The sequence below is a fragment of the Ptychodera flava genome, chromosome 19, assembly GCF_041260155.1.
Source record: "Ptychodera flava strain L36383 chromosome 19, AS_Pfla_20210202, whole genome shotgun sequence".
In the NCBI taxonomy this organism is placed as follows: Eukaryota; Metazoa; Hemichordata; class Enteropneusta; family Ptychoderidae; genus Ptychodera; species Ptychodera flava.
Window position 1 is genome coordinate 19,726,381 of NC_091946.1, and position 22,219 is coordinate 19,748,599.

The 22,219-nt window shown below is 38.6% G+C and overlaps 1 protein-coding gene across 1 annotated transcript; it reads left to right on the forward strand.

Annotated features, from left to right (window-relative positions):
• The first annotated feature begins 115 nt into the window (after positions 1 to 115).
• Positions 116 to 21,554, forward strand: LOC139118818 (BRCA2-interacting transcriptional repressor EMSY-like). Its single transcript, XM_070682299.1, has 22 exons — positions 116 to 254; positions 2,180 to 2,368; positions 3,228 to 3,302; positions 3,677 to 3,852; positions 4,460 to 4,630; positions 5,586 to 5,851; positions 6,620 to 6,818; positions 7,229 to 7,477; positions 8,035 to 8,187; positions 8,554 to 8,721; positions 8,998 to 9,134; positions 9,844 to 9,978; positions 10,606 to 10,822; positions 11,473 to 11,667; positions 13,768 to 13,932; positions 14,787 to 15,670; positions 16,250 to 16,481; positions 16,610 to 16,775; positions 17,276 to 17,358; positions 17,767 to 17,846; positions 18,315 to 18,479; positions 19,458 to 21,554. The coding sequence occupies exons 2-22, from the start codon at positions 2,208 to 2,210 to the stop codon at positions 19,527 to 19,529; spliced, it is 4,149 nt and encodes a 1,382-aa protein (XP_070538400.1). The 5' UTR covers positions 116 to 254; positions 2,180 to 2,207; the 3' UTR covers positions 19,530 to 21,554.
• Positions 21,555 to 22,219: the final 665 nt, after the last annotated feature.

Below are 22,219 nucleotides of genomic sequence, written 5' to 3' on the forward strand. Positions count from 1 at the left end.
TGTTTCAAAGTTCGTGAAAGATTCAATATGCGTTACCTAAAGTCTCTTAAGATTCTTAACGTTCAAATGAGTAAAGATTTACGCTGTTAAACACAATGATCACGGTACCGCGGATATGCAGTCTTGACTGACAGAACACTGATCATGCGCAGTAAAGGCCCGCCATCTTGAACCCTGCCAACTTCGATTTCCAATGAAAGCTCAGGACGCCAGTTATGATACAGAATATCACCCTTACTTTTCATTCTAAATTGGTAAGTCTGACATATATCTTTTGAAGACAATTCGTCTGTCCATGTGCCAATTTTCATGATAAAATACGCATGCGACTCTTGTAAACCGATACGCCGACCCGAACCCCAGCTCAGGATACCCAGAATTTCCGACGTGTTTGCCGCACAGCACAGACTGACAGAAGAGAACCTTCTCAGCTCAGCTCAGAATGGGAAAAGAGAATATCGCAATACAAACTTACACTGTCAGTAATCCTTAAATTGCTTGAATGTGTTCAGCAACATCATTTTTGCTGTTTTTATCCGCTCCCAGTGCTCGTAAATTCTGTCGCAGTTTGCTTTAAACTGAAGTTTTGAAGATCAGATCTGAACCGCACACGTCTTGTCGATCGACTATCGTTGAGTTGGCACTTTGTTAGAAAACAGTTACTGTACGCATCCGTCGCGAATTTTACTAAATCGTTTACGGGACTGTCTGCGCGTGTTGCACTTTAATGGCGTGCTCGCTACAGGCATACCATCACTTTGGAACCGCTTCAAGCTCTCGACAATCGGGTGCACTCTCTTTTCCAGTGAACGAATTGTCACAAATTGATTTGTAAAAGTAATAAGGGACCGTGGCAATACGGAAAAACCCATAAGTTTACCTCAAATAACTACCAACTTGTCAAATCCGAGGGAACTCAACAAACTGAATAATCTGAAGTATAAGAGAATTTAGTATTTTGTTTCAATGTTTCTCAATAGCCGCTCATTTCCAATCTATTTTTTTTATATACATCCATGGTCAGATCAATTCACTAAATAAGACCATGTCTACACACACATATTATGTATGAAGCACAACAAGACAGTAAAAATAATTTTTGTGTATATTTTAGGGGTCTTCAAATGGTTGTGTTTGTTACAATATATGATGTAGGACAGTCAGATGTGCCAGTCTCATGCTTTTTATCTGATTGATAAGTACTGATGAAACTTGCAGGAAAAGGGTTAAACATTTCAGAATATGTTCTTAATTGCAAATATCTTGCATCATAAATGCATAGTTATGATGCAGTATTGATTTGAGTTTGTCTGTTTGTAAGGAAACCTTGACATCCACATGCATACCATGGCGGCAGTGAAGTTGCCAGTCACCAGTCGAGTATCCATTGAATATATTGCAGGCATGGCAATATCACATATATCCTGTGCACTTTGGCCCCCAGCCTTATGGCTAATTTGCATGGGTTTGATAGGAAGGCAAGACTCTGGTTTCAAGTGGCAGATAAAACCATTTATTCAACGTTTCGGTCCTTCAAAGGGACCTTCTTCAGGAATCTAAATGAATAAAAACACAGTCGGCAACGATAAAAAATACAGAACATTGGAATAAAAGGATGATGGAAATGGGTTAAAAAGAGTACATGAAAAAATAAAATTGCTTCCTTAGCCAAAGTAAAACTTTGGACTGACCTAGTTTATTTACCAAACCAAGTTTAATTTGCATGACAATACTTAATTTGTATATTAACCCTTTTCCTGCAAAGTTCATACATATTTCACCGTCAGGTAAAGCTTGTTAAAACTAAAAGCATTTTAACAAAAAAATAGTATATCTGACGGGCCCCTGAAATCACAGATACTGTAGTGTAAACATGATTTTCATGGACTAAAGCCAAATGGGTGGAAATGTGTATGGTTTTGGCTAAATGTCGCTTTCACTGAGTTGGCTGATTGGGAAGTGATACTGTCTGGCAGGGAAAGGGTTAATACAGTGTTCAAATGATACATTTGTGTAGATGTTAGCATATGAATAGATTTGTTCTAAAACAAATGGGTGGCTCACCCCAAAAAAGCTCCTCATGAAGAACCCATCAGCCCACTTAATTTGCTCGTTCGCGTGTAATAAAATCTTTCAGAAACATTTTTTATCTGCAAGGCAACCTGTTTGTTTCTTGTAGTTCAGTGTGTGACAGATATATTGACAAGATGTGGCCTAAACTACTTGACATGAGCAGAGATGAATGCAAACGGACTCTGAGAAGACTTGAACTTGAAGCCTATGCGTCTGTTGTCAGTGCTTTCAGGGCACAGGGTGATCTCTCCAAGGAGAAAAAGAAACTGCTGAATGAGATCAGTGGGACATTGAGGTACGATGTGACGTTGTTATGTCCTGGTATGTATGTGGTGCTTTTGAAAAGTACAGCATTTTATTCCTGAAATATTTTATAGTGAAAGTGATGGACAAATACTCTTCAGAATTGAATTCGGTGAATGTGGTTGGCAGTTACAGAATGTTCAATCCCACTTACAGGTTCATACGAACAGAAATACAAGGATGTAAGGTCATGTAGGGTTCAAAATTAGCATATTTATTGGCCCAAGCTTCAGCTGGAAGTTAAACCATAATATGCACAGATGCAAATTTTGTACAAGTTTATTTACTCTTCAGTGTAATTTTTCCCCAGCTCCAGTTCACTGCGATAGTAAGGAAACCAAAAAATATGTAGTTCTCTACTGGAATGCTAGCCACAATAAATAATACAAATTTTGCAAATAAGGTAGTATGCGCATCGAAAGTGACAGATTTAAAATTTTGCTCAAACTTTCCAAAATGAAACTTTCAACCATTCTCTTACCAAATCAATAAAAATCAGCGGTCATCGTGCAAAGTTTGGAACTAGCAAAACAAATTACTCAACATTTTGCGATATTTGAAATTCAGAATGGCCACCATCCCTGTGTTAACTTTATGGGGTAAAAATAAAATTTTGGATTTTAGAAAACTAAGCCAGTGAAAGTTTTCCTTTCTCCAAGAGCTTCAAAATGAGCCCCCACAAGTGGTAGATCAGAAAAGAATTGTAGAAATTTGAGTCTGAATATCTAGCCCCGAGGCGCGTTCTACCATAAGCTGGCTCTCACGTGTCTTAACCAAGGAGCCTTGTTCTTTCTGCTGTTTGTGTCATTATGAGTTCTTTGTGATCCAACATTGTTACTCCATTTCGTTAGCATTTCCACAGAGAGGCACAGGGCAGAGGTCAGAAGAGCCGTGAACGATGAGAAACTGACAACCATCGCAGACCAGTAAGTAACAAGTAAATATTAGTCACGTTGAAGAACATTCTTGATCTCTTAAATAAGTTTGTTTCATGCAACTGTCGTTCCAGGCTTCAAATATAAGGCTGTAGAGTTTGGTACTTATTTTTTCAAGATTTGGTCCACATCAAGTTAAATTAGGCCATGTCTTTTGATGCAGCACAGTTACTTTTCACACATGTCCTAATCTAATTCACACCTGAACAACCTTCGTTATTATTTGAATTATTCATTGAATGTAAAATCCTTCAGAACAGCACCTATCGTCACCAATAGACCTCTCTAACTTGATTGAATCGGTATCTTCAGAGTTTGTGATTTACTTTTGTTTTTTTACTGTGTTCTATTCTGTTTCACTTCAGCATGGCTGGTCCAAACAATTCCTCAGAGTGGGCTATAGAGGGCAGGAGACTGGTGCCCCTGATGCCGCGGCTGGTGCCACAGACTGCATTCACAGCCACAGCCACCTCAGCAGCCAATGCTGCCATGTTACACAACATCTCACTCCCAATACCCTCGGAGACAGGCCTCAAGAGCAGTAAGTTTATCAGGGAAAACCATAATTATTTGTCTTTTGGAATTTTCGGCAGAAATCTTAGGTGAAGCCGTGTTTGAAGTTTTGTTATCAGCTCAAGTTATCTCTCTTGTGTGTACATTCTTGCTATGATCTCTTTTAATAGTCGAGTTCCATCAGTACAAGTGTTGTTTGTACCAGGTGTTTGAATCATGAGGTAATTGTCAATCAACCATGAACTTGGTAGGAAATGTAGGTTTGTACAGTACCCTAGAAGCTGCCACAGTGGATCGAACACTGAGTTTCAAATATATTGAGAAGAGTAATACTTTCATATGCCGTGTAACTACCGATCAGTATAGCTCACTACGAAGAAGTGCAAACAGGAACACTTATATTGCTCAGTGGTACTAATAGCCAATCCACCCGGAACATCACAACTTTCTTGGCTTCTTTCCTATGTATATTTTAACTTTGGTTCAGAGCTATATGTATTATCTCTGTGGCTGTAAGTGTTTTTCCCTGCAACTTTACAATCCTTATTCAAATATCTTCAGAGGCCCAACATGAATCTTTTCAATGATGCTTACATTTGTCATGAGTATAATCATCCCCTTTGTTTATGCTTTAGTCATTCCAGTGTCCATGACAAGTTCATCGCCAAGTTCATCCTCAGGGGGTGTTGTCCCTAGTACCAGTTCTATAACCACGAGTAGTAGTAACAACACTAAATCACCAAGACCAACAAGTCCACCATCTAATATAGTGGTGTTACCCAGCGGGCTCTCGATACATGTGAAAAGTAAGTTTATGACATTAAGGTGCAGGATGTTTTGGAATTTCTGTCAGATGCATTGGATCTCAAAGAGCTGTGAAAAGCTCATGTGATAACAGTCACACACACACACTCACACACACATTAACTCTCTGAAAAACTATCAAGACTTAAATACATGCAACACATTCATGCACAATATAAACATATGTATGTATATGTAGACGGATAGACATACACACACATACATACATACATACATACATACATACATACATACATACATACATACACACATACATACATACATACATACATACATACATACATACATACATACATACATACATACACACATACACACACATACATACACACATACATACATACATACATACATACATACATACATACAAATACAACAAAATGATTGCTTACCAATGAGTATATCAGAAGTATGCCTTTTTTAGATTTGTAAGTGGCTAAGTCAGTTAACAGATGTCTTGTATCTTGTGTGGCTTGCATCAGCCCTAAAGTGATTTCTTGCTTCAAGGGTAACTCATTTGCAGCAGTGGCAGGTCAAAGCATGGACAGAACATTGTATACTACAAACAAATGTACATATATCTACACAGTCATGAAGATGGATATATATAAATCTCTGCATCATACATTCTGTACAGATGTGTCCCCAAGTACACTTTAAAAGATTTTCTCAAATGAAATTGTAAGCTGCTCTGTTCAACAATTGTGCTGTAATTTCCAAATACATTCATCGGAAGTTGACTTCCATGTATGTTTCCAGGTAGAAGTCCATCCTGATGGTTTGCATTGTCCATGCGGTGAAAAGTTCTGTTTTATTTTACTGAGAATTCCAACATTGCCTCTGAAAACAATCTGGATGAAACCACATCCAAAGAATTAAAATGATTTTGATGTTCTACCATGATATCACGATAAATACTTTATCTCTTGGTGACAGGTGAACCAGACTCTGATGAAAAGAGCAAGAAAAGAAAACGATCGAACTCTGCGAGTTCAACGACCAGTAACAAAGAGCCAGTCAGCAGTACAGCGTCTGTCACCTCACCAGTCATACCGACACCCAAGACTACAGTGCTGCCCATAACGAGCCCAAAGATCACCACTTACATGACCAATACTAGCGGTACAGGCATCTCACCAGTGAAGATCACTTTCACCAAGGCAGCCACGCCGGGGTCCACTTCAATAACCCCATCACAAAAAGTAAGTTCAAGAAGCCATCCAATGTGTTGATTTACGCAACTTGTTTTAACAAGCACTGTTTTTTGAATATGCAAATGATATGGTAATGACCCATCAGTGGAGAATATTCATTGGCTCTGAGACACAGCAAACTGCCTTGCCATTGCAGATTTTGCATGAAACATGACGGCCATTTTACACAGCTGTTTGCTGTACCTTGTGTCCATGCAGACAATTACAACTTATTTCCTAACTGTTAATCATATAATGTTTATGTTCAACGTTTAATAGTTTTCTATGGCACCTTTTCTACAATAAAATATTCAGAAGCGCTTCACAACAAGTAAATAATAAAATAATTTACAATGAATAAGAATACAATAGTAATACACTTAAAAAAAACCATTAAAATCTAAAGGCTCACAAAATGTTTTCATGTAAAAAGCAATTCAATACAAGCTAATCAATGAAGTTGATAAAATTGTTTAAAAAGAAATGTTTTAATTTGAATTTTAAAAGTGGAATTTCTGTTTTACACTTCAATTCATCTTGTTCCATAACTTTAGACCACAAACTGGAAAAGTCCTATCTTTAAACACTCAATCAGATCTCGGTACTATAATTAAGTGAATAGATAAGTAAACCAAATTGTATGACACAAATTAGTTTCATTTCATACATAATTTCTATTTCAACATCCCTTTTCACTAAAATCGCCCGAGCTCAATGTAACACAAAACAGTAAAATAAACAGTGATCACTGTTTCATATTTTTTCCAATTTGACCAGGTCATCATTGTGTCAAGTTCATCAAGCTTCACTCCAAGCATCCTACAGAGGTCCCAGAATGTCACGGTCAACCGAGCTATTACCTCGACATCCAGCGTCACCAGATCATCGATAATCTTCTCCACAACCACTCCAACCAGCAGCAGTAGTCCAAGCGTGGTATCTGTCAGCCCATCCAGCAATACTATACTGTCACCTGGTATACAACATTATGAAACATTATGTGTACATGGTGCACTTGATCTTGTAGTTTGAGCAGAAATAGCAAATTTGCTTGAGGAAGAACTTCAAATGTGATTCCTCCGCAACAAATGGGTCACGACAATTCAATAATTGGTTGTAAATTACAGTGTGCCATTATTGCGTATCACAAATATTAACAAAGTAATTACTTTCTACAAAGTTGTAATCAGAGGTTGTAAGCTTTATTCTATTAGGAGGACCTTCATCATGGTTGTGAATTTATTCCTTATGGGAAATGTTGGATTTCCAGACTGAACTTGCTTAGGTGAAATCTTTCCTAGCAGTGTAACACACATCCCTCAGGGCAGGATCATGGCTTTTATTAGATTACATTTGTTGTACATTTTATTAAAACTTCTCTTTCAGTTTGTGTGGTTGGTACGGCAACTACCGCATTCCTGTCCAACACAATCAGCGCAGCTAAGCCAAGGCCGAAAACAGTCAACAGAGTGAAGACCAAAGTGATTACAACAAATGCTTCCTCAATGCTAGCTACAGCTGCATCGGCCATCACATCAGGGTCATCGGTCACGTCATCTCCGATAACTAAGATCATGACAACCGGGTCAAGCAGCATTCCGTCAAAGCCATCCATTCAGATAGTTCAGGAACATGGTAAGTAGATTGTGCAGCTCTGTATGTTCCCTGCAGGGATAATCCGAAACTGTGCCCATATACACTAATAATCAATTTTCATAACCCTTCCATGACCTGACATCCTGGTGTTTCTCATTGCTTAAAATTCCTTGAGCTTGATTGAACACACCATGACAGCCATGCATATTCATGCAATTCTGTGCTGAATTGTCACTACAACTGATTGAACAGACTATAATTTGAATACTGTCCCCTTGAACAATCAATAATTTGAATATTGTCTAATCAAACAGTCTATAATGTGAATATTTTCTGTTGAACAATCTATAATTTGAATATTTTCTGATTGAATGGTCTATAATTTGAATATTGCCTGATTGAGCAAGGTATAATTTGAATATTGTAAGATTGAACTTTCAGTATTTTGAATATTGTGTGCCAACCAAAGCTGGATGCCAATTTTCACAGCAGTATTCATTCATGGAATATTTTGCATTCATTAAGAAGTTTTTTCACAGCAAAGAAAAAACTGGGATTCAGTGATAATATTTGTTTGTGTTTTCCCTGTTACACAGGAGTGAAGATCATCACGCAGACAGTTCCAGGGAGTAAAATCTTGCCAAAGCCCATCACGATAGGATCCTCCACAGGAACACCGGTTGTCATGGTGACCACAACCATCCCAACAACTGTTGTCATGACCACAAAGCCTGTAACTTGCACAGCAGGTATGTTAGGACGATGTGTCTGCTCTTTTATAATTAACAAAATCTCAATGCCACTAAATACTGTATGTAGTGTACTGTAACAACGTATGATAATATTTTGTTTACTCCATCATCCGGCAGACAAGGAGTCGATATACAGGATACAGTAATCACTATCGAATGAAACAATGATGAGTAAAGTACCTTGATTAAGGACACAGCACCTTGCTCTTGTTTCACTCTCACCATCCTCTGGTTATGAGTCTGGCCACACCTGGTTCTAAAAACTCACCATTCTTCATGAGTCAAGTACCCTACCCACCGAGCCATGATGCCTTATACTCAAAAATTTCTGATGTAAAAGTATCTTTTGCGCTTGGTTTGTAGGGTCACACAGCAACCAGGTAGTAATCAACCCAGCAGGGGGTACCAGGATAGTGACAACACCACAGGTTTGCAGTAGCCGTACTTCGTCCACCAGTAGTAACATCATCACTGTAACACCCAAGACACTGCAAGCGTCTGCTGTCAAGACGGCTGGCTCACCAGCAGCAGGTATGTCTCCAATTAGAATGATAGGGTGTCGTACAAACAATCTCCTTGGCTCCGTGATATCAATGCTGATAGTGAATAGCCAGACCTTAAAAATGGTCAATTTTTCCCTATTCAAAAAATTTTGTATCTTGTCATGTTTCTCAAGAAACACTTGGTGAAAATTAATTTCCAACTATATATTGTTTAAGTAGCATCTTATAAGATGGAATTATCAATCTTCCACCTTGCTGGGCCAACTAAATTGTAAAGCAAAACTGCTTTTTTTCTTGTTTGAAGTTGTGATGACCAAGCCATACATAGCAGGCACTGCACCTGGCGGCAAGTCCAATGTCATCATTGTACAGAAAGCACCGACGAAGACAGTGGCAGTCACCAAGACCACCCCGTCTGCATCAGTACAGAAACCCCCACAGGTAAAAATCATCAGTGAAAAAAGTGGTAACATAACTCTTTCAACTTCCATTGTAGATTTTTAGTGGTTGGTCTGATCACCCAAAATTACCATTGTAGACGTAGTAAACATGCCATCTTGTCAGGGCATTTTCAAGTCACAAATGTTTACTCCATTCAACACCTAAATCCTGTCTCTTTTGGGTTATTAATTTGGATATGGCTTCAATACCAGAATTGACTCAGTTTAGATAACCTCATGTGTCCGATTGACACCCAAATTTTTGAGGCATCTCCATTCAGTATTCAAGGTCAGCTCAACAAAGCTATGAGGACTGTCAACAGAAAATCAGGAAACCTAACAAAGTGTTTGATTGTTTACCTGGTTAGTTGTTGGACAACTAACCAGGTATATTTAATCCCTATGGAGCAACTTTTTCAATGTTTTCATGGGAGAGGCATGTGACAGGTCAGAAGAAAATGTCATACCCATAATAGCCATGGTCTTATGGTGCAGTCAGTTCTGATAACAGAGATGTGTCTGATCCAGTCTAAACGAGCTTCAGAATGTCAACCTACATTAGGTACAAACTTTTGTAAAAATGTGTTAAAATATTAATGTCTACCAGCAAAGTGAATTGTAGAAACATTTGTGTCGTAACAAGACAAATCTGAAAACTTTCTCCCAGTTTTCATTTAATCCTTTGTGTATCTTTCTCTGTTGTCCGCTAGGAGATATCTGGAAACAAGACAATAATAGTGACTACCAGCAGTGGCAATCAAAGCAGGGTTGTATCAACTCTGCCAATGTCACAAACACTGCAGGCTGCTTTGAAACCTGGTGGTACCGGACAAAGCAAGACTCAGGTAGGTTTCTCAGTGCTTTTGCAATATGAAGTGGTGTGGTTATTTCAACGTGCAGTGTTTTGTTAGATTCTCACGTACACTCTCTCTCACCACCTTCCTGGCTACGCACCATGGACATTTCCTGCCCTGATTTTGAGCTGGTGTAGCCTCGCTCAGCAAGCTGGCCATGTCAGACAGGAGAGGGCCTCAGTGCATAGCCAGCACAGGGCTATGAGAGAGTCTAGTTCTCATGAAGTTGTACCTGTATCCTCTTGGTACTTCACAACACAAATACAGATCACACACATAACGCAATCCCACATACTCATACATTTGCCCGGAGATTTCGGATGTCAGTTTCAAAGCCATTCTTACTAAGGTTTCTTACAGCCCCCATTCTTTGCAATAGTATAGCTGGAGCTGTGAACAGGGACAAAGGATCGCAGGTCACTCTTTTCAAAGTTACTTGATCACAATATAATCCAGTTCTAACAGTGTTAGCAAACCAAAAATCACTAAATCCAGGTCTGTGTGTGCCATAGTCTCTATGAACAGAATTTTGGGAAATCCTTGTATGAAAATTCTACATTCAGAACTTGTGTTGTTTTCATGTTGTAATATTCATCATTTTTGTTTCCCAAAATACAGCAGGTGGTGATTAGGCCCAAACCAACCGGAATGCAAGCACCGATATCTGAACAGGTGGAGAGGCGATCCGGATCTCCCATACTGACCGAACTCATCCAGCAGTCTCCTGAGCTGGATGTTGTGATGCCATCGACCAGCCAGAGTGGCACTGGACACGTTTCCCCATGTGTTGCTGATGAAACCAGTTCTGTTGGATCAGGTCAAAGTGAAACCAAAGGTATAACAGTGTGCTCTATTCATGTACAGGTCTATTTCAGCCATGGCATCATGAATATTTGATTAAATGACTCGGGCACGTTTCTGTGAGAGAGAAGGTAGCCCACCACCAACATAAGAGCATTTTGTGTGACTACCAAAAGTGTTCCATATCAAATGTGTTAGCATAGAGCTGACTCTCAAGAATATCCTGAATTGACACCAAGAGTGTGGAGATCTTAAAGTTGAAAGGCACACTGTTAGGGAGGAGAGTTACAAATGTTTACACCTTTCACAACAATGGTTTGGTCCAAACCTATTGTTTTCAATGGCAAATTGGACTTCTGAACAGAGAAATGGTCGTGAAAGGGTTAACTTTAACCCTTTGAGTGCCAAAGTCTACTTTTATCTTCTGTATAAAATGTAACCTGCACAATTTTTTTCCGATTTTTTCCAAAATTTTGATCAAAAATTGGAGCCAAAGAAAAGTGATGTCCATCTAGTCCAAAATTGTCAAAAAAATTACAGAGAACTTAGTAAAATTGGTGAAATTTTACACCAATATTTTGGTGGGAAAATTTACAGCACTCAAAGGGTTAACCTTGGTCATGCATGGTACCTCACTATGGTAAAAAGTTTTGTTTTCATATAAAAAAATGTTCTTGGTTTCAGTTGAAATAAAACACACAGGGGACATCTTAGAGGCAGCAGTGGCTGCCATCACCAATGGCAACCAGTGGGTGGAGTATGATGTTCCCATGCCAACAGTTACCCAGGCAACCCCACCCCTGCCATCTACTTACCAGGAGAAGTCTGCATCATCGGCCATCAAGGCCCTCCTTGAAATACGCAGAGATCCTTCAAAAGGTATGAAAGCGACCTTGTCTCTTCTCTACCATGTTATTCTGAATAATTGACTAAAAGCTGGTATTTATAAAGAGTTTACATCATGTTTTAGAAAGTTCCATGCCATTTAATATCCCTTGAAGGATTTGAGAGTTGTCAAGATACAAATAAGGTCATCTAGCTTTAGTGTGGTAATTTTGCTGTTTGCAGAATCCAATACGACAAGTCTGATACTATGATACAGTATGATGTGTTTTAACACTGTTGATGTTTTGGTTGTTGATATTCCCAAAATGTTTTCTCATGATCAGAAACTTTGTAGAAAAACTATCATTTTGCCACTGTTTTGCATGGCGTACAGAACTCTGTGGTTTGACATGTTCATTATTTTAACATTTTCCTGGTTGAGATCTGTTTCCCCAACTTCGTACAAGAAATTGCCATTACTTATTGTACAGTGTTATCGTAAAAACCCGATCAATTCGACCACCCTATTTTTTTCACAAAACATAATTTTATTTGGCATCTTTCAATTCGACCACCGACGGAAACTGGGACTTTCTCAATCCCTATTATCGACCGAATTACATGCTCTTCAAAAACTTCCTTCAGTTGGTGAATGAACGATATTTCAAGTCATCGAAAACCACCGTTACGAATACGATGAACCACGGGTCAGACAAAAAGGCAGAAATGAGAACTACAAAGGGCTTTGTAAACTGCTTTCAGATTGGTTTTCATTGGGTCACATGATTATTTTCGCTGAATGGGAAACCTCAGTGATTTCATGAACTGGATCTCTAGTCGCCGCTTTCGAAATATGCGTGAAGTTTCAGTGTGTGTTAAGTACCAACCCTCTAGTCTCTGGTTTTGTAACTATTTTCTCACCTTAATATCGAAGAAAGTCAAAATAAATTACCTACTTTCTCCCTTTCTCATCGTCTTTTCCGAATTCTTACCATCTCGTGTCGATTGAAATTTATAGACTCTTTCTGTGTGTGAATCAATATCCCTTCCTAATTGACAGATATTATGTGCAAACCAGTTACGAACTTTACCGGTTTTCGATACGAAAGATGCAATATATTATCAGCGTTGTTCACGTTATGTTTTGAGTCTGATATCGAATATAACAGGAAATAAAAAGCTAACGATTAGAGTGACGATAGAGACCATGCCCGATACGGAAAATTGACATCAACTACTTGCATTGAGCAGTGACCTGAAACTTCAGACTGATATATAAATGTCGACAATATAAAACATCGAAATGCCGGAGAGAGAGAGGGAGAGAGAGAGGTTTACGCTGTCGCGAACTGATTGTACTCTTTCGGATATGACTTCAGTATAGATGATATGCAGACATCGAAAATGTACACCTACTTTCCAGAAATTCGACTAATCTTATAATAAGAGTAGAACAAATCCAAAAGTGTTGGTTGAAGTAATTTATCTTCAGATGTTGGTTTTCCAAAGTTAGACAATACTCACAGAAATATGGTCGTCATAGTCTTCTCTTAAAAACTGTTATCTTCAACATAACGTTTCTTATGATCGGTAATGTCATTTTTTATTATTTTTACAAACTTTCAATGCATCAAACGCCATTAGACTATCTCATCTGCCTGTCAGGGAGTTACAACATATTTCCAAGGGCTGGCACACGATGTCAACTTACGCGTCTTCCGTCGAGCGGGCCGGTGGCAATGCCACAGATCGCTCCGTCTGTAATCGCGACCACTTTGATTTTGATGTGACACCCACGTGCGTTTGGGGGTTTTTTGTTACTTAATTTGTCGACCTCACAAAATTTCACAGTCCATGCTTTGAAGCAGTCTCCACATGGCAAACATGTCTCGCGTAAATTTCATCCTCGTTGTTCCAATTAATTCGACCACTAAATTATTTTGGCAGTTTTAATTTCCTATTAATTCGACGTTTTTCAAATCGTAATTATTTTTTTCTGGTCGAATTGATCGGGTTTTTACCGTAGTTCCTCTCTGCAAGAGCAAGAACATCAACCCTTGACCTCTTCTTGCTTCATGACCCTTGACCTCTTTTTGCTTCACGTTACATGATCAAACCTGATGAATAATTCTGTTCTACATTTTTCTCACAAAGTTGAGACAACAAGACACCAGACTATAGACCTCAGCAAGATGGCCGTACCTCTGCAAATGCCCAAAACAGAGAGTCCAACGTCCTCAACATCATCAACATCATCGAGTTCCAGTACCACTTCCAGCGGGATGGGGACTAGCATTCTGCCAGAGTTCTTTGCAATTGGTAAGTATCTGTCTAAACAATCTCAATGAAAGCAAGTGAACCATTGATCTCCCTAATTCCACATATGCAGGACCATCCTTACCATGGGAAAACTATAAGGTCAAACACTCAAAGGGCGATAGTGGAGAAGGGGTCTCATTCAGACAACTGTCTAAAATCTCCACTTCAGTAAAATGCACTTCCCATAACCTTATCCCACAATGGTTTTGCCCAAATTCAGTGTTTTCAATTGTGATCGCGGACCTCCTTGTAGGACAGTTTAGGGGAGGGGGGTGGGGGATAACTGGCTAAAAACTGAATTTACACAGATGTGTGTCCTCTGTTACATCCAGTGAGAGATTCGTGATAATAAGTTTTGAAATTTGCACTAACCACAGAAATCAAATTTTGTACAATTATTCTGACTTTTACGAGTCTACTAATTTGAAGCCATAAGCACAGAAGTACTGAACTATTCCTGTTTATGTACAAGTCATCAAAACAAACAAAGATGTAACTCTTGTAAATGCATCTCCCATGATGAAATGTCTTGGATAAGGAAGAGCACAACAATCCCTACCTCCACCACCAGATAGTGGTACTTTCCCCATAGTTTTCAATAGGATGGATTAGTCCATGTACAAGAAAACAGGGGTGAATGAATTAAACATCACCGTGTAATTGCCAGCATTGCATCACAGATACACAGTCTTCTTGAAATCCTCATACCATGATGTCTTACATGAAAAAAATTGTGGCGTCAGAAAGAATTCTCGTATACCATTGAAATATCATAGTGGTTGCATTGGTACATGATTCTCATTAAATCCTGCTGTTAGCATCCGTGTTTTCAATATATCTTGTTTGGTTTACAGATAACACACCAAAACCACCACCTCCCCCTAGCGGCGAACTTCAGGGCTCGGCTTTCCTGCAGACGGCCACCATGGAGGTAGAGAAGGCCCTACAAGAGAGAAACAAGGCGCTACAGCAACAGGGTCAGATACAGGACACAGACACGTTTCCCGACCTGACCATCCACAAAGCCCGTAACCCGCAGAAGAAGAGCGAAATCCTCTCCATTGAAGAGCAAGGGTACCAGCAGAATACGCCCGAGGGCACATCTGCGTTGACCGTGCCGCGGGAGAGTGTCAGCGGGCAGCTTGACCCAAGAACAGGACTCTTTCACGTTGGTGAATCGGGAACAAAAAAGGAAACAAATTTGTCTAGTTTACTTGCGGGAGAAGACGAGATCGCGCAGGATAAACCGACAAGTGTGCTGGAAAAAGTGAAAAGTGATATCTCCGAGCACTCGGAACTGTTGAAACATTTGACCGGATCTGTGCCGGAACAGAAGGAAATAGATCCCTATGAATTCTTGAACAGGGATTTTATGCCCAGTCAAGCGGCAGCTGAGAAAGAACCACAAATGCACACCAGCTCACAAATATCAGTTCTAACGTCAGCCACAGGCATTGACACCGGTGCTAGTAAGTACTCCACTTCTAGCAGCTTGTCAAGTACTCAGAACTCACAAGAGGTTGCCGAACAAGCGCCCTCAAACTTGTTCAGTTCATTCCCATCGGCAGCCGAGAAGCTCAGCGCGATGGCCGCCACAAGGGAAGAGCGTGTACGCATTTCTGGGATAAGTATTGACACACACAGACAATCGGAAGGCGGGGGAAAGCTGAAAGCTGGACTTATACCTCTTCAAGACATTGTGTCCTGTAAAATATCCAGTGCGACGGTGCAACCAACGGTAAGTTACAACATGCCATGTAAAATTCATGGATCAGATTACCCAAATGTGAATATTTTCTGCCTTTATACAGAAGACTTGCCCAAAATAACATTGTACCTGCGATACCACATGGCCATCATCGCTGAGCTGTTAATTATTCTGTCATTTATGTTGCATATACTGCCATCTTGCTGGTTGAAATAGTATTTTAGTGATGTGATACAGTGACGTGATAAACTTTGTTAGAGGATATATTCCTACCACTGTTGCCTGTCTCCCAAGTAAAGTGAATTTTAGTCGGCTGTTCAGTTGACGTAAAGACAGTACTGTGTCCCCGTTGTACCCGTAATAGGAAGATTCTATTGTGTGTGTATTGTATGTGTATGTGTCTGTGTCTATGTGTGTGTGTTCTACCCTAAGGAGACACGTTTTACTCTATGTTTTAGTATGAGTTGCGCATGACGACTAGGTTGCGATTTATGATAAAATTACATAACTCACATAAAACCTGAAAGGTACATCAACAAAAACATCACCATGTTATCAACTGTTGACTTGTCTTTAAATTAGTCTCCATGCATTTGTCCTGTATTTCAGAATGTTGAGAATGTTGAACACATTTCAACGTCCCTCATGTCGACGTCGTCCACCCTGCCAAGCACCACATCAGTATCAGCAGCTGCAACTTGCGTGATGGTGGAATCTACCAGTCTTGACACCAGCCACATGAACATTGAAGACTTCACCAGCCAGAGACTGCTGCACGAAGAAGACAGCGCCCTCAGGCATGAAGAAAACCTCAGCAGCTGGGAAGATCATGGTTGCCTAGGTATGGCGGGTGTTCTGACTTGCAACTTTCATATTCAAGTTACTGTCTATGGGCGGCTTCCTGTTGCCCACAAGTGTGACTGCCCTCTATCAAGACCCTGATGGATCCTTTTGTTTTCTCATTTATAGGTACAACAGGTAGCAGTAGTGGTTCAGGGACAGAGAGCACATGTAGTACAATGGACAGTTTTAATGCATCATTGAGGGCCAGTAAGCGGAAAAGAAAAGCTCCAATCCCCATTGATGAGGCACCAATTCCTTCTAACTTACCCAGCTGGGTACGTGCTGCACTCAAGTAAGTAGGGAAAATGGTCAACAGTTTATTTTCCCAATGATATGTTATCACAATTTGCATACAACTCATTTGCATCTTTGCCAGACCAAAAGTTGGTTCGTTTATTTTCAGTTTGCACATTCATAAAATGTTTTGTTTTAAAAGTCATGTTCATTGGAAATTGACCCCAGTCAATAAAATTCATTGTCCCCACATTATTGATGTAGATTCCTGTGGACATAAAATTGTCTAGCAATGATTACATAAATGAACTTTGTGAATAAATTTAATATGTGCTCAATAGCATTGGTGTATAAATGTTTGCTGTGGTTCGATATTACTTTTGAGTACAAGTAAATTCTGCAACTTGAAAAAATATTATGCATTAAGTCAGCAAGTCAGTCTGTGAGCTGACATTTCTGCATAATTGTACCGTTGAGGTTGCGTATCACCTCACCAAATCAACTATCGATTCTTCATGTCATTCAGTGATTTCAAATACATATTTTTATCATGTTCAGTTTACTACAAAGGGTGTCCAGGTATCGAGGTACAAACAAATCAAAGGGAGAGCTCAATGCTGCATCGTGGTTTACAAGACCAGGTAAGAAACAGCTGTATGCCCATCAAGTTGAAATTCAGACCTTCCTATGCATATGATGTCGACATCTCCAATATCATCCACATTTTGAATTTATTTTACTCATGCTCCCAACATTTCAATAAATAGGTGAAATGTTTGTGAATGAATCACTATCAAATTTGTCAACCTTGGGAAGTTGTCAGAATGTGTGTGTGTGGTGGGAGGGGGGGGGTACTTTTAATGCAATTATCCTGTGAAATCATTTTACAAAGAAAATTTTGAAAAAAATTATGACAAAGTGCTCTTTCAGAAAGATTTGATGTAGAGAACACCATACTGAAAGTGGATTGAACCATTTTAATTTCAGGAATTGAAGCATAAAACATCACATCCTAATAAATGTCTTGTTGATTTTACTCTTGCCCACAGTGGATCCGGCAGAAGCGCCGGGATACCACAAAATTATCAAACAACCAATGGATTTTGGAACTGTCAAGAGAAAATTAGAAGTAAGCCTGACATTGACAATAATTCCTGTTGCTTTTCAGCCATTTCTACATCTTCAAAATACAACCTGCTGACAAGTGTTGGAATTAGATTTTCTGATCTTAGCAAATCCTTTAACAGAACAGCAAAAGCAATCAACGTTGCAACAAAGTGTACTGTGATTTCCACTCTCAGTTCTTTCATTGAGAACAATTCAACTATATTTATCTCTTATAATTGAACCACTGAAACAAACTACACTCGGCATGAAATTTAACATTTCAAATAAAAAGAAAATACTACATGCAAGGAAGTCTTATACGTAGATGGATTGCAAGAGAGAAGTGCGTAGATTTCGCAAAACTTGCCTGTCAAAATGATTTAAGAATATTTTTAGATTTTGAATCTACTATGCGGTAAATACAGGTTCAAATGAATGAATAAATAAAAAAATCAATATTTTTTCCTCTTTTTTTCCTGTAAATGAATAGACTGGTATGTACAGGGATTTCAACGACTTCAACACTGACATGCTATTGGTCAGGACAAATTGTATGAAGTACAATCCACCTGGTCACGAAGCAAGGAAAGACTGCGACGAAGTGTTCCAGTTTTACACCATGGAGTACAGCAAAATGATTGACAAGTGGCAAAAGGTGAGAGGTCATATAAACTGAAATCATGTCGCTGGTAGGGGTATATCCCTGATCCTTACCCTAGCCGGGATTCCTTTTAAAGTTAATGGCATTGGACAGTCACTTTTGGTAAAACATCTCCGAAAATTCCATCATGCAATTTATATATTGAGGAGGAATGATCAAATTAAATGTTTAAAGGTGTGTGGACTTGATTTTTTTTTCACACAAAGAAAAGTAGATATATGGCACACATTGATTGGAATTAGTGAAAATGAGAGAAAACAGCAACCGTACATTATTCACCAGTAACCTAGGGAGTCATGATTATTTTTAACATAGCTGGAGGGCTTCAATGAAGGCCAGTAACAGTAACTTTTGATGACTTTTTTTCACTGTTTGTTTTGTTGACCGCAAGTCCTTGTTCTACTTCCTAAAAGCATGTTGAAACACCAATTATTCAGATTTTCAACCAGTGCTTATTCATGTAAAAGGCACTGTTATTGTTTACATTTGAATTCTAGTCTAGAACAGAATTCACGTGTCAACAGTAGCAATACAATCTGCACATATACGGGCTGAGTTGACAAGCTGAATACTGTGTATCACAGTATGCTTGGGGGAGTAGAACAAGGTAGTGTAGATGACATTAAAAACAAAAATAGTGAAAAAATCATGACAAGTAACAACTACTGGACCTTTTAACCCTTTCACCACCATGGTTTGTCCCAAATCCATTGTTTTCAATGGTTAAGTTGGACCTGTGTACAGGGAACTGGGGGTGAAAGGGTTACGGTCTGTGTCTACCAGTTTTCATTCATGCCTAATGATCTAGATAAGTTGGAAAAAAGAATATGCCAGTCTGGATCATCTTGCAGTTGGGTTTCGTTCTCAGACCAGGATAGAAACATGTTGTATTGCTGTTTCATCAGAATAAAGTTTTACATCACGAGTTGTATGCTTGTTCCATTCATGAATTCTGTGATTTTTGATTGTCAGATACACTGCACACCCCCAAAGTCGCCCAAAAGACCCAGGACAGATGCTGTTCGGAGCCCTCCTAAGTCATAACATCATGAAGTTCATGGTCAGTTGTCAGTTTCTGATCGGACGCAAAAGGAGCAAAATGTTCAAGAAATGGTTGACCTGCAGAAGAAATAACATCAGACTAGATCATGTGTTTCACTGTCTCGACTATTGGATGCAGTGTTGACAATGCAGCCAATTACATGCCAAGTTACATAGCAATAGAGTAACTCTGTTTGTTGCTAATGACTATTGGACACAGTGTTAACTATTTGACCAATCACATAGTCCATAACATCATTGAGGCTAGAAAATAAGAACCCTGAAACTGCCGTAGCTCACATGTACACTATTGTCTGTGAATGATATATGCATGCTATACTCATCAAATGTACGGTATAGTGTTTGTTCCCTACATAATGAATTTGAACCAGTAATACACTTGTTTAAAATTGCCCTACAATTTTTTATCTAAATTGAAATGCTTTGACACGATTGTCAAGAAAAAAAACACCATGAGAATATACAAGTAAAAAAGTTGTAAATTTTCATGATGAAGTATTCTTTGCAAATAGTAATGTTGTAACTACAAGCTGGTGATTTTGAGATACTAGAATTTTTTGTATTGATGTCAGTTATCCCTCAAAAAATGCAGTCACCGATGTCTTAGTGACAGCCATTGCCACCACAGGGTCTCTATTTATAGTATTTTATGTGAATTTTGTCCAAAAAATATTTCCTCCTGTTTTCTGTGCCACTGAATTTTTATAACTGCATATTTCTTAGAGCAAGTTGGACAGAATGTATTACACGGTTATTTTGCTTGACAAATCAGAGTGCAGTCAGTTGAAGTTATCATCATCTATAGTGAACAAGATATATTTCAAAAATTTGCTGTTCATTAGCTTTCACCTTAATCCGGATCGTGAGAGTTCCCAGCATCCAACACAAGGAGTAACAGTAACCATAGAATGGGGTAATCCTTCATTTCAATGTAATGGAACACAACCACTTGACAGCAAAAACTTTTCTTGTTGACAGAGCTTGAAAATATGTAACATAATTGCAGTTTATAATGTTTTCATAAATGATTTTATTAGAATCAACAAGTTGTTTACATATTTGTTTTCATATATGAAGAAGGTATACTTTTTAAATTTATTTATTTACAACTTCCACAATACATTTTAAGAAGAAAGTAGTGAATACAAGTTAGTAAGCATAGCAGGACAAACTGTCGTTCAGAGGGTAATGAAATTATGATGTCATAACTTACGTGTTGCTGATTGGCTGCAAGTGGTGGTGTTACTGATTAAATCTGAACTGTGACCTTTGAACTCAGCCTTATTATGTTCCAATTTGGCTTTGATGCATGAATATATTAAAGATCAGTCACATAAATTTGATGGAAAATTTTCATGTAATTATATTCAGCAACCCAAGAGAAAATAGTGTTGCCTCTGTGGAAATATATTTTCATGGACTGTGAAAGGAAAGAATTTTTTAAATTTAGCTGTCACAATATTGTATTAAAGAGAATAATTATGGAAAGAGAATTTAGTGTGATGTTTTCTACACTTTCAATAATAAGAGTAACGGCAAATCTGTTGTGACAAATATTCAGGTTTTTATCACAACTCTTCTAATTCAACATTTCCCAGAAAAGAGTGTTCACCCAACAACCCCAGTAAATCTAGCAATGTGCTTTCACTTGTGGTTCATCAAGATTTTGTGTCACTCATTTTGCAAGTTATGGGAACCCTGTCAAAAAGCAATCACCATTTGTACCGACTTTGTGCATTATCGATAATAGATGTCATGCAATTGTAAATACTATTATTTACTCTTTGACACAAACAGTTCCACAAAAGTTCCATTACAGCTACATACTAGCCAATGTGTGTCAGTGACTTAGAATTGTGAAAAGACTGAGAGCTGCCTGCAAATTATTTTTTAAACTGTCTATATTTGTAGATGAAATGTTTTGTCGCTCTCATTCCGATTGTACTTTCTTCATAGAATTTTATGAAATGTATGTACAAAATAAATTTGGATTTGTACGACGAAGTACACAGTGGTGATAAATGCTGTATGTTTCCTTGTGTGTGAGAGTTAAGGATTGTATGATGGGCTATTGCTGTATCTAGTTCCAGAAAAAATTCCAAAGCTCAGGAATATAGGAACAGGTCAGACTTATTACCGGTCTAGCTTATTGACGGTTCTAATTTCACAGATAATGTCACACACTGATATGTTGATATTACTTTCGTTTGCATCAGAGGCGCATGATACGTTACAGTTCACTTGATGACAAACAAACTAATAACATGGTTTTGATGACGGCGGCTACTTAGAAATATAACATTCCAGGTTATGTAAAAATCATTTAAATGTCGAAGCGATGTGACTGTGAGGTAAACTTCGAATTTTTATTAGTTTTCTTTTCATCACCATGTTTATTTTTCTTGCTTAATTCGACGTCTGCAAATAATTCCAAAACTGAGAAGAGGTCTTCGGCGTAGCTCGAAGCAGAAATAGCTATAAACACACTGTTATTTATTTATTTATTTATGTTATTTATTGCCAGAGAAGTCTACCTCTTCCCTGTCTGATGCGACGCCCGAAACCCGAGAAGCTGGTCTTGATGTGCGCCCCCAAGAGTCGCCTGAAAAAGTGGCATGTGATTATTAGTAGGGGTGACTTCATCAAATGTCATATAAAATGCTACATTTGAT

What these genes read in the sequence shown, in the direction of transcription:
- LOC139118818 (XM_070682299.1), top strand. Translation starts at nt 2,208, where the DNA reads ATGTGGCCTAAACTACTTGACATGAGCAGAGATGAATGCAAACGGACT. An exon ending in CTGACAACCATCGCAGACCA is followed by an intron (nt 3,303 to 3,676) that starts GTAAGTAACAAG and finishes GTTTCACTTCAG; the next exon opens with CATGGCTGGTCCAAACAATT. An exon ending in TGGGTACGTGCTGCACTCAA is followed by an intron (nt 16,776 to 17,275) that starts GTAAGTAGGGAA and finishes TATCATGTTCAG; the next exon opens with TTTACTACAAAGGGTGTCCA.